Genomic DNA, 13,446 nt, shown 5'->3' with positions numbered 1-13,446 from the left:
CTATAAATACCAACCATTTTCAACATTTTTTCTCATACATTTCTATAATTTTTTCTTCTAATTTACATAATCACAATGTCGTCATCAATATCTAGTTCGTCAGATACAATGGTATTTGAAAAAACAACGTTTATCGATGACGTCATGGCAAAATTACGTATTACCAAAACCAAGAAGCTTAAAGTTTACATTTTAGAACAATAATAGGTCCTTTGAACAAAAATCGTGAATCCAGACACAACCGTCTTATAGAATACTATTTTGCTTATAATTTTGTGTTCGCTGAAAAGTTTCGACAGCGATTCCAAACGAAGAAATATATATTTTCATGTATTGTTGGTGATTTGGAGAGTCGATATTCATATTTTTAGTTGAAGTGGGATGCAAGAGGTGGAAAATGTTTTTCTCCAATACAAAAATGCACGGTCACAATTCATTAGTTAGCATATGACATGAGCTCGCAAAGTTGAAAAATATAATATACATTAGTTCGTTTGCATCATATTACATAATATGATTTTAGAGGATGAAGGAAAAAGGATATGTCGATACAATGAAAACGAAATTTTGCTAGCCTTCAGAAGACTAGCTATTGGTACGACTATAGAACAAACAAAAATGAAGTACAAAATTGTGACATCCATCATCCCTTCGTGTTGATTAGGTCAAACATATTCATAAAGTTAATCTACAGCTTGTGGTCGGGGATGAGCACGATAATTTGTTTAATGATTTGGCCTTTAGGTGACAATTCAAATTTGTTTATCGAGCAAACAAAAATGAAATATATATAGTGACATCTATCATCATTTCGTGTTGATTAGGTGAAACATATTCATAAAGCTAATATACAGCTTGTGGTCGAGGATTGGCACGATAATTTATTAAACAATTTGGCCTTTAGGTTTCAATTCAAATTTATCGAGGATTTGGAAGACGATTCGAAATGTAGTATTTTAATTATTGTTATTTTTAATTATGTTTTCTTATTTTTATTATGTAAATTTTTGTTTTTAACTAATGAAATATTTTTATTTTTATAAATTTTGTGTTTATTAACCACTATTTGAATTAATTATATTTATTTATTAAATTATAGTAATTTTATTTAAAAAAAACTAAAAAAAAAAAACAATGTGAAATGAAATATAATCATTTTCTCGATTTTGAATACCGAGTGACACATAAAACATTAGGGCTGACAATTCTCGACACGACCCGCGACACGACACGAAATAAACGGGTTTGGGTTGAGTTTTTCAACCCGCCAACACGTTTATTAAACGGGTCATATATGGGTTTCTCAAAAAATAAACGAGTTGACCCGTCCACCCATTTATATTTTTAATTAAAAAATATTTTTTTTTTTAAATGTGACTCCTAAGGTCTTAACTCACTAACCCGTAAGTCTGTATTGTAAGTCTGTATTCTGTAACCATTTGATTTTCCCAATTTTTGCCCTAACCGTCAACCCGTTTATTTTTTAATTAAAAAATATATTATTTTATAAACCCGTTTATTTTTTAATTAAAAAATATTTTTTCTCGATTTTTGCCCTAACTCAAATCACATATCGGCCATAGCCCAATGAATGTATGACAACTATACATTTTTATAATTTTACTTGTATGTATTTAACTTTGGCTATTGTTTCTATTTGAAGGTTGAAGTTTATCATAAAGAAGAAAATGATGTTGTAGAATTAACTTTGTTGTTTTTTGGGAGAAAAAATGGAAATTCTGGCTATTACTTTAGCACTTGAATTTTCTATATTTGTATTAATGTTTAGTTTGAACATATTTTTATGAATGTTTTTAATTTTCATTTTGATGTTTAAGACTTTAAGACTTAAGTAGTTAAGTGTCTAAAATTCAGATATGTTTGCATCAACTATCAAGAATTTATTCATGTTTAATTGTTAATTTTATTTATGAAATCTAACCCACGAACCCGCCAACCCGTGACTTGTATATTTAAATGGGTCGTGTTTGGATTGACATATTTTGACCCGCCAACCTGCCAACCCGCAACACGCCAACCCGAACACGATTGTCAGACCTATAAAACATGAAAGGTGGAATGTAACTCCACCCTCCGCCTAAGCAATAAACAAATAAATTAATATTGTAGAATCTTTTTGGCTTTTTGTAAACCCTACGACTAGATGCATTTAGAAAAAAAAAATCGAATGGTTTCAAACATCTACAATGTTATATCAAACATCATTTAGGTTATCCCTAGAAACTTACATTTTTATTTAGTTCAAGAACACAAAAGATGTATTTCAAGAGAAAACGTATGGATTTTGATTTTTTTTTCCACAACAAAGGAGGTCCCCAAGCACACATACAAGGAACAGACGAAGGTAGTGGTGGTGGTTATCGGGACGATGGAAGAGGCCGCCAATTGTCAGCAAGACTGAGTGCACGCTCTTGAGAAGGTGGTGGAAGCTGTTGAAGTATCACATTCTTCACATGAGCTGCCGCCGTCTCACCACCACGTGCTGCCAGTTCCAAGTACACCACCGCCTTCATCATCTGCCCTTCCTATCAACCAAAAAACAACACGTACATGATTAGCCTCTGAATATCACTTGCTTGTATCATTATAAATGCCACTTAACTACCTTATATACTCATTAAACCATAATAACTTTTTGACCATTTAAAAAAGAGAAAATTACAAATATAACCAAAACCGATAATTACTTTGTAGAAAATAGTAAAAAAAAAAAAACAATTACAAAAATAGCCTGCAAAATCGCAGACTAAGTCCATCTGCAATTTGACAAAGCCATCTGCGAACGTACAAGTCGCTAAAGCACATCCATTAGCGACTTGTATGTTCGCAGATGGACTAGTCCATCTGCTATTTCACATTCCATCTGCGATTTCACCTTTTTCGCAAGTATAAAAACGTAAATTTTTTTGTTTGTACCCCACCCCCTATTTATACCATAAAAAAATAAAAAAAATCATCTGCGAACGTAGAAGTCGCTAAAGCACGGATTCGCAGATGGTTTGGTGAAATCACAGATGGGCTTAATCCATCTGCGATTTTGATGGCTATTTTTTGTAATTTGGATTTTTTTTGGTTATTTTTACAAAGTAATTAACAATTTTGGTTATATTTGTAATTTTCTCTTTAAAAACCCGATTTTAAAAGTTATACCTGATTTTGATATAACGGAAAAAACACAATGTATTTTCAGCATCACACAATTATTTTATATAAAATGAGTCACTGAAATATGATCATAACAATCATAAAAAATAAAATGGTGAAAATTCGTGTATTTGAACCTTTACAAAACTGGATAACCAGGAAAATGGTTTTATAAATGGTGAATTATTATTTGAATTAATTACCGAAAATAGAGAGAGTCCATGTTCAAACTGAGCTTTCCTATGTCCATGATCAGCAGCACGTTTCATCCATTTTCTAGAATGTCTATGGTTTTGTGAGAACCCTGTGCCCAATGAGTAACACAATGATACATTATACATTGCCCTCACATATCCACCCTCTGCAGCTCTTAAATACCACTTCGCCTGTTCAACAAAAAATTATAAAACCATTTAAATTCCACCTCAACCTATAAAAGATAAGAACAACTTTTACATTGTATGATGAATTTTTTAATAAAAATGTGTAAAAATACCGCTTCTGGAAGATTCTGAGTCATTCCACTACCCCGATGCAAACAAAGGGCAAGTTGGTATTGACCTCGAACATAGCCAGCAAGAGAAGCTTGGTATAGCCATTTCACAGCCTCCTTCATGTTAGGTGGTTCAGCTGCATTTGTTGAAGGAAAATGTTTTGAGATTTTTTTGTTTGTGTAAAATAACCTTCAATCAAAACAAAAACAAGTGAAGTAATTGTGAATACCAAAACATAAACACTGAAACTTCTTTGGAAAGTTGATGGGAAGAAAATGTCCGTATTGAATGAATTATTAAGCCTTATAGTGATGAAATCGCAAGAACTGAATGTCAACAATAAACCCTAATTGCAAGAGAATCAATTCAAGCCCCTTATTTCTCAAAATTTTGTTAAAATCTTATACTGTAATAGTCAAGTATGCAGCAATCAAACCATGAAGTAAACATCTTAAGCATGAATCTGTAGGTAACTATAACAACAGAGATAATTGAAGATGAAGCAAAACTAAAAGTAAAGGAGTATGATGTTACCTTGAAGATAAGAAATCCCCAAATTGCACTGCCCAGCAGCGTCACCAAGCTCGGCTGCTTTCCTGTACAACGCCACACCTTCTTCTTTCTTCCCCATCTCCCATAAAACCAATCCTGCATCCACCATAGCGAGAGTAGATCCACGCGCCGCCCCTTTCAGAAACGAATCCAACGCTTTCTCGATGTTCGGCTGCACACCGCCACGGCCATGCTTGAATCGTTTCCCCCAACGGAGAAACAGCATCGCCTCCCGCAACGGTCGGAGTCCGTCTCTCCATGATTTGCAAACCAACGATGCTGCCTGTAAATTCGGGAGGCTAAAATTCGCCGCAATTTTAGTTAACACGTCGTTAGGTAGCGCTGCGAAGTCACGGAATTGATCAGAACGCCGCGACGATGATGATGGTCGGAACTGCCGGACACGAATTGATTTTGAAGTAGAATTTTCATGTTTTCGAGCCGAATTTTTGATAGGGAATTGTAGGGTTGAGAAATGAGAGGTTTCTGATCGGTGAGGCCAAGTCCGTTCGTTCATAATTGATGACAGCTTCTATGCGTCTATAACCTTCATTTATGGTGGCGGACGCGGTGCTTAGAGGGTGATTATGCGGCCACGGAGCCGACGCGCAATTAGTTCGTGAGTGGACTAATGGCTGAATGCCGCCACATACGGTGGTCCGAAGGTATCATTGTATAGAATATCGGTGTTTTGTTCATTTCATTATTTTAATCAATAAGTAAATTACAAACCCAATAGAATTCTATGCTAGTTAAGTTCAGTCCAAACATTTCAACTATTGTAATCAAAGTCTTAAAAAGCCAACTAGGTTAATCAGTTGGTCCCTAAACTGTCAAAATTAACGAAATTATGTCAACCAAACTAATAAATATTAGGCGAGAGGGTGCGCCAGCACCGCACATACGGTAAGGTGAGATGTCACTGTGGTGGTGTGGTTAGGACTCTCGCACAAAACTAATACATTGTGTCTTTTTTTTTTTCACGATTCATATTATTGTACAGTGCAATATACATTGTTGTATATGTTGAGGACAATGAGAGGTGATCATTTTCTATCAATGAGAGAGAATGAGAGGGTGAGTGTAAAATGACATGGCGATGAGTAACAAGGGAAAAATAAGAGGTGGTAAAAAGGTACACCTCTTAGCCTTTATGTATTTATTATGTCTTCCATGTTTATCTCAACAGAAAAGAATCAATAGTGGTCCTTAGAATCTCATTCAAATGAGATAAACAGAGACATATATCGACATCAATACCTTCATTAATTGGTGTAAGGAGGGTGTAAACAAAAGCAATCTATAAAGTAAATATCATGTCAAATTGATATCATATTCCTTATTTTGAATTCATTGCAACTTAGTGGTAAAAAAGAATCCTAATATAGATATCATGTCAAGTTTCATTTCTTATTCCTTATCTAAAGACATTGTGCACAAATGGTGGGTAAGCTCATGGTAGCATTTGTATTCATTTCCCTACATTCCATGACCCCATATGTTTTAAAGAGGTTTTATTTAACTTTTGCTTGCTGCATTATCAACATTGGTCTCAAAATTACCAATATATTTTCATCCTTACCTCAATCTAAAAAAAAAACCTCCAAAATGGCATGTTATGTCAACTAAGTTTGATTTGGAATTCAGAAAGGTGAAGTTTTTTCTCTTTTAAACACTTTTGAATATTAAGAGTATTGAGTATACAAGTATCATACCCTTGTCTATTATTTAAAGGTTCTCATCTTATGTTTATGTTCTACATGTGTTTATATTTTACATGTGTAGTGGTTGTTTTCTTTCATTTGGTGTTAGATAACTGTGTATGGTTGGGTTGAAGAGAAATACATATATGTTGTTTCTAGCATATCTTATGAACATAATTAGATTTAATATAAAAATTAATGATATTTAAATTATGGATGAAATAGTCATAGAATAATTATGACAAATCCACATAAATGGTCTCTATGCTTTTTCAAAATATCAAATTTAGTTCTTAATTTGTGTTTGTGTTGATGTGTTACACGGATTTGTGCTCATATATGTGATTGTATTTTATTCGTGTTTGTTTGTGTCATTAACCTGAATTTAAAACCATCAAAAACAGAATTTCAAAGCTGTTTACAAGATTTTTTTGTGATTAGTAGTTGTGATGGTGGACTGTAGTGTTGGTGGATGGTGGTGGTGAAAGGTAACCGGGAGAGATGATGGTGGACGGTAACCGCCAATCAATATATAAATTAAAACCATGGAGACCTTCCATGAGGCCGAAAAAAGTAAGAAACTAGATATTGTGAAAAACCAAATGGATGATTTATTAAGATTTGTCAATAATTATTTGACTTTAAATGTAGCAATTGCAACTTTTGGACTAGGCTTTTAGATCAAGAAATACTCCAAGGACGAAGTATGAAATATAGTCTTTTAATATAATTAATAATAATCAATAATTGTTGGTAGTAATATCCTTTTCATCCGTTCTTGATGTTTGCCTAATATTAAAAATCCATATTAATATTTAATTGTTATAAAACAAACATTTAGATTTAAAATAGAAAGCAGGTGTGCTGAAAGAGACTCGTAACTTGGTATGTTTGGTTGCATAAGATATAATGATAAAAGGTAGAATATACAATTTAATGTACTAAGCCCAATAAAATAAACAAATTATTATATGTTCATATCATATTTGGCGGAAATAGAAATAATATTATGTTTTATATATATAATGATTATTAGATTCTTTAATTAACAAAAAAAAGTCAACATAGTACAAACTTCAATATAATAATAATCATAATAATATAGTTGCTACCAACTTTGGAAAATAAAAGAATACTTTAACTAATAGTTTTAAATTTAACAAAACCCTATATTACTAATAATAAAAAAGAAGAATTACATTAAAAAATGGTTACCCATCAATCGTTTTTTTTTAATGAAGACAAAAATGACCAGTTAGTGAGCACTAGAGTCACAAATTCCGATTTTGGAAAGGCGACGATATGATATATATATAGTGAAAAGATGTATTTAAAAACCATAATAAAATAGATTGTTATATTTTCATAAAACACATGATTAATAATAATTTGCACATACTTGTGATTGTGAATAACATACACAGCAGAATTGGAACATAAGGAAACATGGTTAATTAATGATGTGAATGAAGGGAGTAGTAGAGAGTACACCACATCAATAGAGTATAATAGATACAGAAGTGAAATAATAACAAACACCAAATAGCCACCCACTATACACACGCACATATAATACCATATGAGTATATTATATGTATATATATGGATACCTTACTTACATCCTTGAGTAGCCTCTTTGGTCTTCGTATTGCTCCATGAAACCATCATTGAACTTCTTGAAACTTTCCATGATTGCAGGCATGTCCTCCTCCGCAGGCAAGATAGTTGTCCTCAGATGGAAAACCCTAATCCAAATCAATATACTCCAAATTTACAACCAAGTAAAATAAAAGGGCTATTTTGTAAAATCCAAGCTAACGACTTAATATTAAAATAAAGTAAGGTACCCTTCTTTTTGGCCAAAGCCTGAACCAGGGACAGTAGAAATGCCAGTGGCTTCCAAGAGCTTGAGGCAATAGAAAACATCAGGAACTTTTCCAGCGCTTTTTGCAGCTTCAATTGCTTTTGGGGGCAACTTTATTTGTGGGAACGAATACATGGCGCCTAATTCATTTCAAATTTTATATTTCTATAAATAAATAAATAAATAAATATCAAGAAATATTAAGCAATATCGGAAAATGGCTAACCTTCTGTGAAATTACAAACAACATTTTTGCAACTGTTGAATCCATCCGTCATCATGTGTGCTCTCTTCCTTAGAGATTCAAGGATACCCTTGCTGCATTTATTTACCAACAGAATGTCTAAAATACCCCTCCACAACAACAACAGTTTGTGAATGATGAAAATTTGAAAATGGACAATTAGGTAATTTTACCTCTCTCTAAGAAACTGCTCATACGAGATATCACCAGGCTTTGGGGGGCTCACCATTGTCCCCATCTATTACAAAATCAAATATAATTAAATTCTGGGAATTAAAAAATAATCAAAAATAAATAAAAATGATTCAACTTACAAATATCTGCCCAGGAACATTGGGACTGAGTGAAATCGATGCAACCTTGTATATTTCATCAACTGTCTGCAACATCATATTATATGCAACACTTTATCAGGGGTATTAATGGAAAAAACTAAGAAATTTAAGGGCTAATAACGTAAATTGAATTTGTTTTTTAAATTTCAAAATGAGGGTTCGGGATTGGGAGTTTTGTAATTGTTGGTAAGGGTAGAATGGTACATTTGAATACAAACTCATACGGATCAAACACATTGGAAAGTTGAGTGATGAAAATTACATTTATGTCCCTTGAAATAATTAAAAAAATATAAACCTGGGGAGGGATGTTTGTCATCTCAAAGTATCCACCACGTTGTCCACATTCACCTAAGAAACCTTTGGACACAGTGTGGAAAGAAATAAGCTCTAGCTCCTTGCTAATTGCTCCACCCATGTCAAACAATACCTTCAATTCAAATCACACAAAAAAAAAAAAAAATAACATGACTAAAATCTTGTAGATAGACGAAAATGCCCTCTCCTGATAAATGAATATACCTTTCTAGAGCTTATAAATGGACGTGCATCTTGATAAACATTCTGCTGATAAACTTCATCTCCAAGCAAAACCAAGCTTTCTTGGTGACAAAATCTGAGTATTTGTTGCAGGTTGTCCACACTAAGACATTGTCCAGTTGGGTTTCCAGGGTTTATAATCACCATTGCCCTTACCTATCCATATTCATAATCATAATTATTTATTTATTTTTTTAAATAAAAATAAAAATTAAAAACCTAAAAAACATGCATGCATACAGTTATTCCTTTGAAACGGGCTTCTGCAACTGATTGGCGAAGGTTGTGGATATCAAGACCCCAATTAGCAGTCTCTTCAAGAAAATATGGAACAAGAGATCCACCATACAGAGATATGGCAGCTGAGTACAGTGGATACTGAGGGACTGGAACCAAAATCTATAATAAAAAAATTATAAAATTATAAAATGAATAATCTAATTATGCAAGAATGATGTTTAATCAATGTAACTTGTGATTCTTGAACACAAACTTGTGGCGATTATTGTGAAAGAAAAACAAAAGAGTTTCTTTTTTTTTTTTTAAGTTTTGAAAAAAAAAATATTGAGACAATGAAAGTATAGTGAAGGTAAAAAGACAACATACCCCATCACCTGGACCACGAATAACTGTTTGCAAAATCTGCATTACTCCTTTACTGGCACCATCAGTGAGATATATGAGTTCTGGATCACTGTCATCAATTAAAAAAAATAAAATGTTACTTCAGGGATTAAATATGTGAAAAAGACAAAAACATCAGGGTAAAATTTACGATTATGACCTTGGATACCCATCACGTCTCTCAATGAATTCAGCAACTTCTTTCCTTATTCCAGGAAGACCACGGGAATCACTATAAGCACCTAAAGAATCAATAACACAATGTTACTCCAAAGAAAAAGAATGAAAAATAGTAAAGACTTTGACTTAAATTAAAAGGGTATATTTGGAAAAAAAAATACCTAGACCCCCTGAAGTATAAGAAAGATACAGTTTAGCTTTTGCAATTGCATCAGCTGGGAACAGAAGTCCTACATTTGGATCATCAAGAAGAAATGGAGCCTGGCAAAGGGCAACCACCTGGAACAAAATGTATATGTTTGGTTGGTTAGATAAAGGGTATTTATGTCAATTTATGTTTAATTAGTACAAACCTGGCGAGGGAATGTTAGAGGCTTCTGTCCCAAAGCATGAGGATTCCCCACATTTGTGAAGATTATCTGTAAGGGAAAAGTTAAAAGTTTTCAGCCATGACAGATGTTAGATAAAGGGTATTTATGTCAATCTTGTTTAGGTATGGGTCCCAATTCAACTCTTTGTCTTTATCACACATTAAACAATAACACACACTTCACATAAAGCATAAAGCTTCTTAATGGTTTTAAATCTTAATTGATTTAATGGTTTATATTTTCTTTCCACATCATTTACCACAATGCATACATGTAATAGTCATGTTAGTTTGTCCTTCTCTATAACATCCTATTGTTTATTTTGATTAAGTCCCACATGTGATGTAAGAAAGATTCAGATATACTATTGAAATTTTTATTATTTGTAAAAAAACTATGTTCTGTTTTTTCTCAAATAGAACCTAGAACTGAAGATATAGTAAGATTATAAGTTACCATGTGGAATTTACATGTTATTAATTCCAAATGAATACCATTCACTCAAGAATTACCTTCTTGCCCTCTTTTTGAAGCTCTGAAGCACGAAGATACAGCTCACCCCTCACAGCATACTGGGCCTTCTTGACATTCTCATTAATTTGGTCATAGTCCAACGATTTTTTTGACATGGTTAGTGCTTCAATCACCAGTGATTATAAATCAGTAGTAGCCTGAAATTGTTAACATAATCACATGAATACAATCAGCAATTCAGAAGTCGGAACAAAGATGAAAAGAAAAAAGATAACTAGAACATAGTATAGTGTAGAACGAGAACTACAAGTAGAAACTGGCATGCTTGCAAAAAAATCTATATCAATCTTTGTATTTGAAAACTAATATGTTTGACTTCATATACGAAGTGTATTGGGTATGCGAATCAAGAGGATGATCAGAATTCATTTAGCTCAATTTGAAATATGATTATGGTCGAATTCAAGTCCCAAACAACAAAACAAAGGATTCTCTTAATCGATCGGAAACATGAAGTTAATGTATCAAAGTCGTAGCAGAAGAAGACAAGATTCATGCATCAAAAAATAAATAAATAAAGAAGAATGACGAAATGAAGATGAACACATTCAACGGCAAATACAACATGAATTCCTAAATCGACAAACCCCAAAACCATTAACCAAACAAAATCGAAAAGTAGCATACTACAAGACAAAATAGTTCACCCCTTCTGATTTCAAACAGATCATCAATTAGAAGCAAATGGTACCTTCGTTGGTGCAGTGGAGCTGGTATACGTGATGAACTAGGGTTGTAACGGACTATCTGCTTGAACCCTTTTGAGAGAGCAAGCAGAGAAATTGGAACAATGGGGAGAAGTGTGTGAGTCACCGCTTGTAGTGTAGAAAAAGGGTGAGAGGGGGTGGAGGTGGCAAGTGTGAGGATGTGACAAAATATAGTAAAGGGAACATTGAGAGCCACTGAAACCGGGTAGATTTTGTGGAAATTATCAGGGTTTGTTTTGGGATAAAGTTGAGTGGTACTAGTGTGGTGGTAGTTGAAACTTCGAATTTCTGGTTCATATTGATTGACCATCTCCATTGTCGTAACCTCACCTCTTCTTCTAGAGGAAAAAATCATCCCAATCCAATAATGGTAGATATTGCCAAAACATGTGATAACCATTTATGATAAGTTGATAACCAATTAAACCTAAAACTATGGCTTCTTATAACCGGTTTGAATTGTAAATTGGGTCTAAAAAACAGTTACGAAATAAGCTTACATATAACTTTGTTTTAAACTAGTCAAAGTAAATATTTTAACTTTTAATATTAAATGAAAAATATTATGAAACTTTTTTAGAATACAATAGATGTCTATGGGTCATCATTGATATATGATTATCAAAGGAGGAAATAGGGTCTAAGTATTTGGGCTTAATGCAACTAATTGGAAGTAATAATATTATGAAATTAGAGTCTAAGTATTGGGGCTTAATCAAAAATTATTATCAACCCCAAACCATGGATCCAATTAGAGAAGATTTTACCAACAAAAACAACCATATAGAGTGCAAAAGCATATACATTTGATGCGTATGAGATCATAATTTATGCAGATTATATCTATAATGTATCCACACAAACCAATTCGAGTGATTGTTAAGATCTCATTTTGATCAAAGACTCATTCTTTTTTTTTTTTCTTTTGCCTTGGTCATATAAAATTCACATAAAGAAAGGGGGCTGGTTTTGGTCTCAGGTGGAAAAGATTATTGTTTGAAAACTATTCATTGAATTCTTGGTTGGTTAATTCTTTCCTTAACACTTCTTTGGACAAGACATTCGCAAGCTTTTTATTGGCCCAACAATTAATACAAGCCCAAGGCTAAAATGGAACTAAAGCATATTTTATTAATTACTACATAAAATAATCTGCACAAAAAGACCGGTCTCAGACCGGACCCAAAAAGCGAGATCGGATCGAAAAAAGACCAGCTTGAGACCGTCCCGGATCGGTCCGAAAACGACGAGACCGTTCAGAGACTGATCCTAAAAAAGACCAGACCGGTTTGAGACCGGTCTGGAAAAATAGACTTGTAACCAAACTTTATAAATATATAATTTATGTATTAATCATACAATTTTTAATCACAAACTATCTAATTTATTTCATTTTTCTTTTATTAAATTTAAACTATCATTTTTAATAAATCTTAATTTATTATTTTTGTGATAATCTCATATTCAGTAATGGGAAAACCTCGAAACCAAAACAAAGGAATCGAAAAATACAGAAATCGAACAAAAAAACACGTAAATCGAACCGAAAAAGGCGTACAGAAAGACCGAGAGACGGGACCGAAAAAGACCGATCCAGAAAAAAGACCGGTCCAAAAAAGACCGGATTGAAAAAAGACCGAACAAGACCGTCTGAAAAAAGACCGGAAGACCAGGCCGTTTCGAGACCGATCCAAGACCGGTCTGGGATCGTAAATGTGCATGTCATAAATTCTTTTATTTAACTATTTGTTCTAGAACTTGACGAGTCCAAGGAAGGACTCGACGAGTTCAAACGAAAAGTCTTGATACTGTCATAAGGAAGAACTCGGCGAGTTAGAGGGTAACTCGCCGAGTTAGATCGTGAGTTCGAGATTCTATGAATCAAGGAACTCGACGAGTTAATGGACCAAATCAGCGAGTTGAGTCAACCAGAGGTTGACTTTGACTTTGACCAGGGGTGTTGACTTGATTTTGACTTTGACCAGAGATGACCCTAATAGGGTTTATGGGTATGGGAGGGTAATTAAAGGAGATTGTTATGTGATGGAGTTTGAAAGGAGTTGATCCCAACACCGAGGACAGTTCAGCTACTTCACGATATTGAGGTGAGTTACCTTCCAGTAGGAGTATGAT

At 33.5% G+C, this 13,446-nt stretch overlaps 2 protein-coding genes across 2 annotated transcripts; both read right to left on the bottom strand.

The window, feature by feature from the left end:
• Positions 1 to 2,189: 2,189 nt before the first annotated feature.
• On the bottom strand, positions 2,190 to 4,883 carry LOC111882283 (F-box protein At1g70590). Its single transcript, XM_023878635.3, has 4 exons — positions 4,194 to 4,883; positions 3,662 to 3,795; positions 3,369 to 3,551; positions 2,190 to 2,546 (listed from the first exon to the last, which is right to left on the bottom strand). The coding sequence occupies exons 1-4, from the start codon at positions 4,726 to 4,728 to the stop codon at positions 2,379 to 2,381; spliced, it is 1,020 nt and encodes a 339-aa protein (XP_023734403.1). The 5' UTR covers positions 4,729 to 4,883; the 3' UTR covers positions 2,190 to 2,378.
• Positions 4,884 to 7,343: 2,460 nt separating this feature from the next.
• On the bottom strand, positions 7,344 to 11,511 carry LOC111882299 (glutamate--glyoxylate aminotransferase 2). Its single transcript, XM_023878656.3, has 14 exons — positions 11,298 to 11,511; positions 10,585 to 10,743; positions 10,055 to 10,120; positions 9,863 to 9,980; positions 9,682 to 9,763; positions 9,504 to 9,591; positions 9,138 to 9,296; positions 8,880 to 9,053; positions 8,656 to 8,787; positions 8,337 to 8,402; positions 8,196 to 8,260; positions 8,005 to 8,096; positions 7,762 to 7,918; positions 7,344 to 7,659 (listed from the first exon to the last, which is right to left on the bottom strand). The coding sequence occupies exons 2-14, from the start codon at positions 10,699 to 10,701 to the stop codon at positions 7,530 to 7,532; spliced, it is 1,446 nt and encodes a 481-aa protein (XP_023734424.1). The 5' UTR covers positions 10,702 to 10,743; positions 11,298 to 11,511; the 3' UTR covers positions 7,344 to 7,529.
• Positions 11,512 to 13,446: the final 1,935 nt, after the last annotated feature.

Source organism: Lactuca sativa, chromosome 8, assembly GCF_002870075.4.
Source record: "Lactuca sativa cultivar Salinas chromosome 8, Lsat_Salinas_v11, whole genome shotgun sequence".
Classification (NCBI taxonomy): Eukaryota; Viridiplantae; Streptophyta; class Magnoliopsida; order Asterales; family Asteraceae; genus Lactuca; species Lactuca sativa.
The sequence above is the reverse complement of the archived record's forward strand: the minus strand, read 5'-3'. Positions and strand labels throughout refer to the sequence as shown.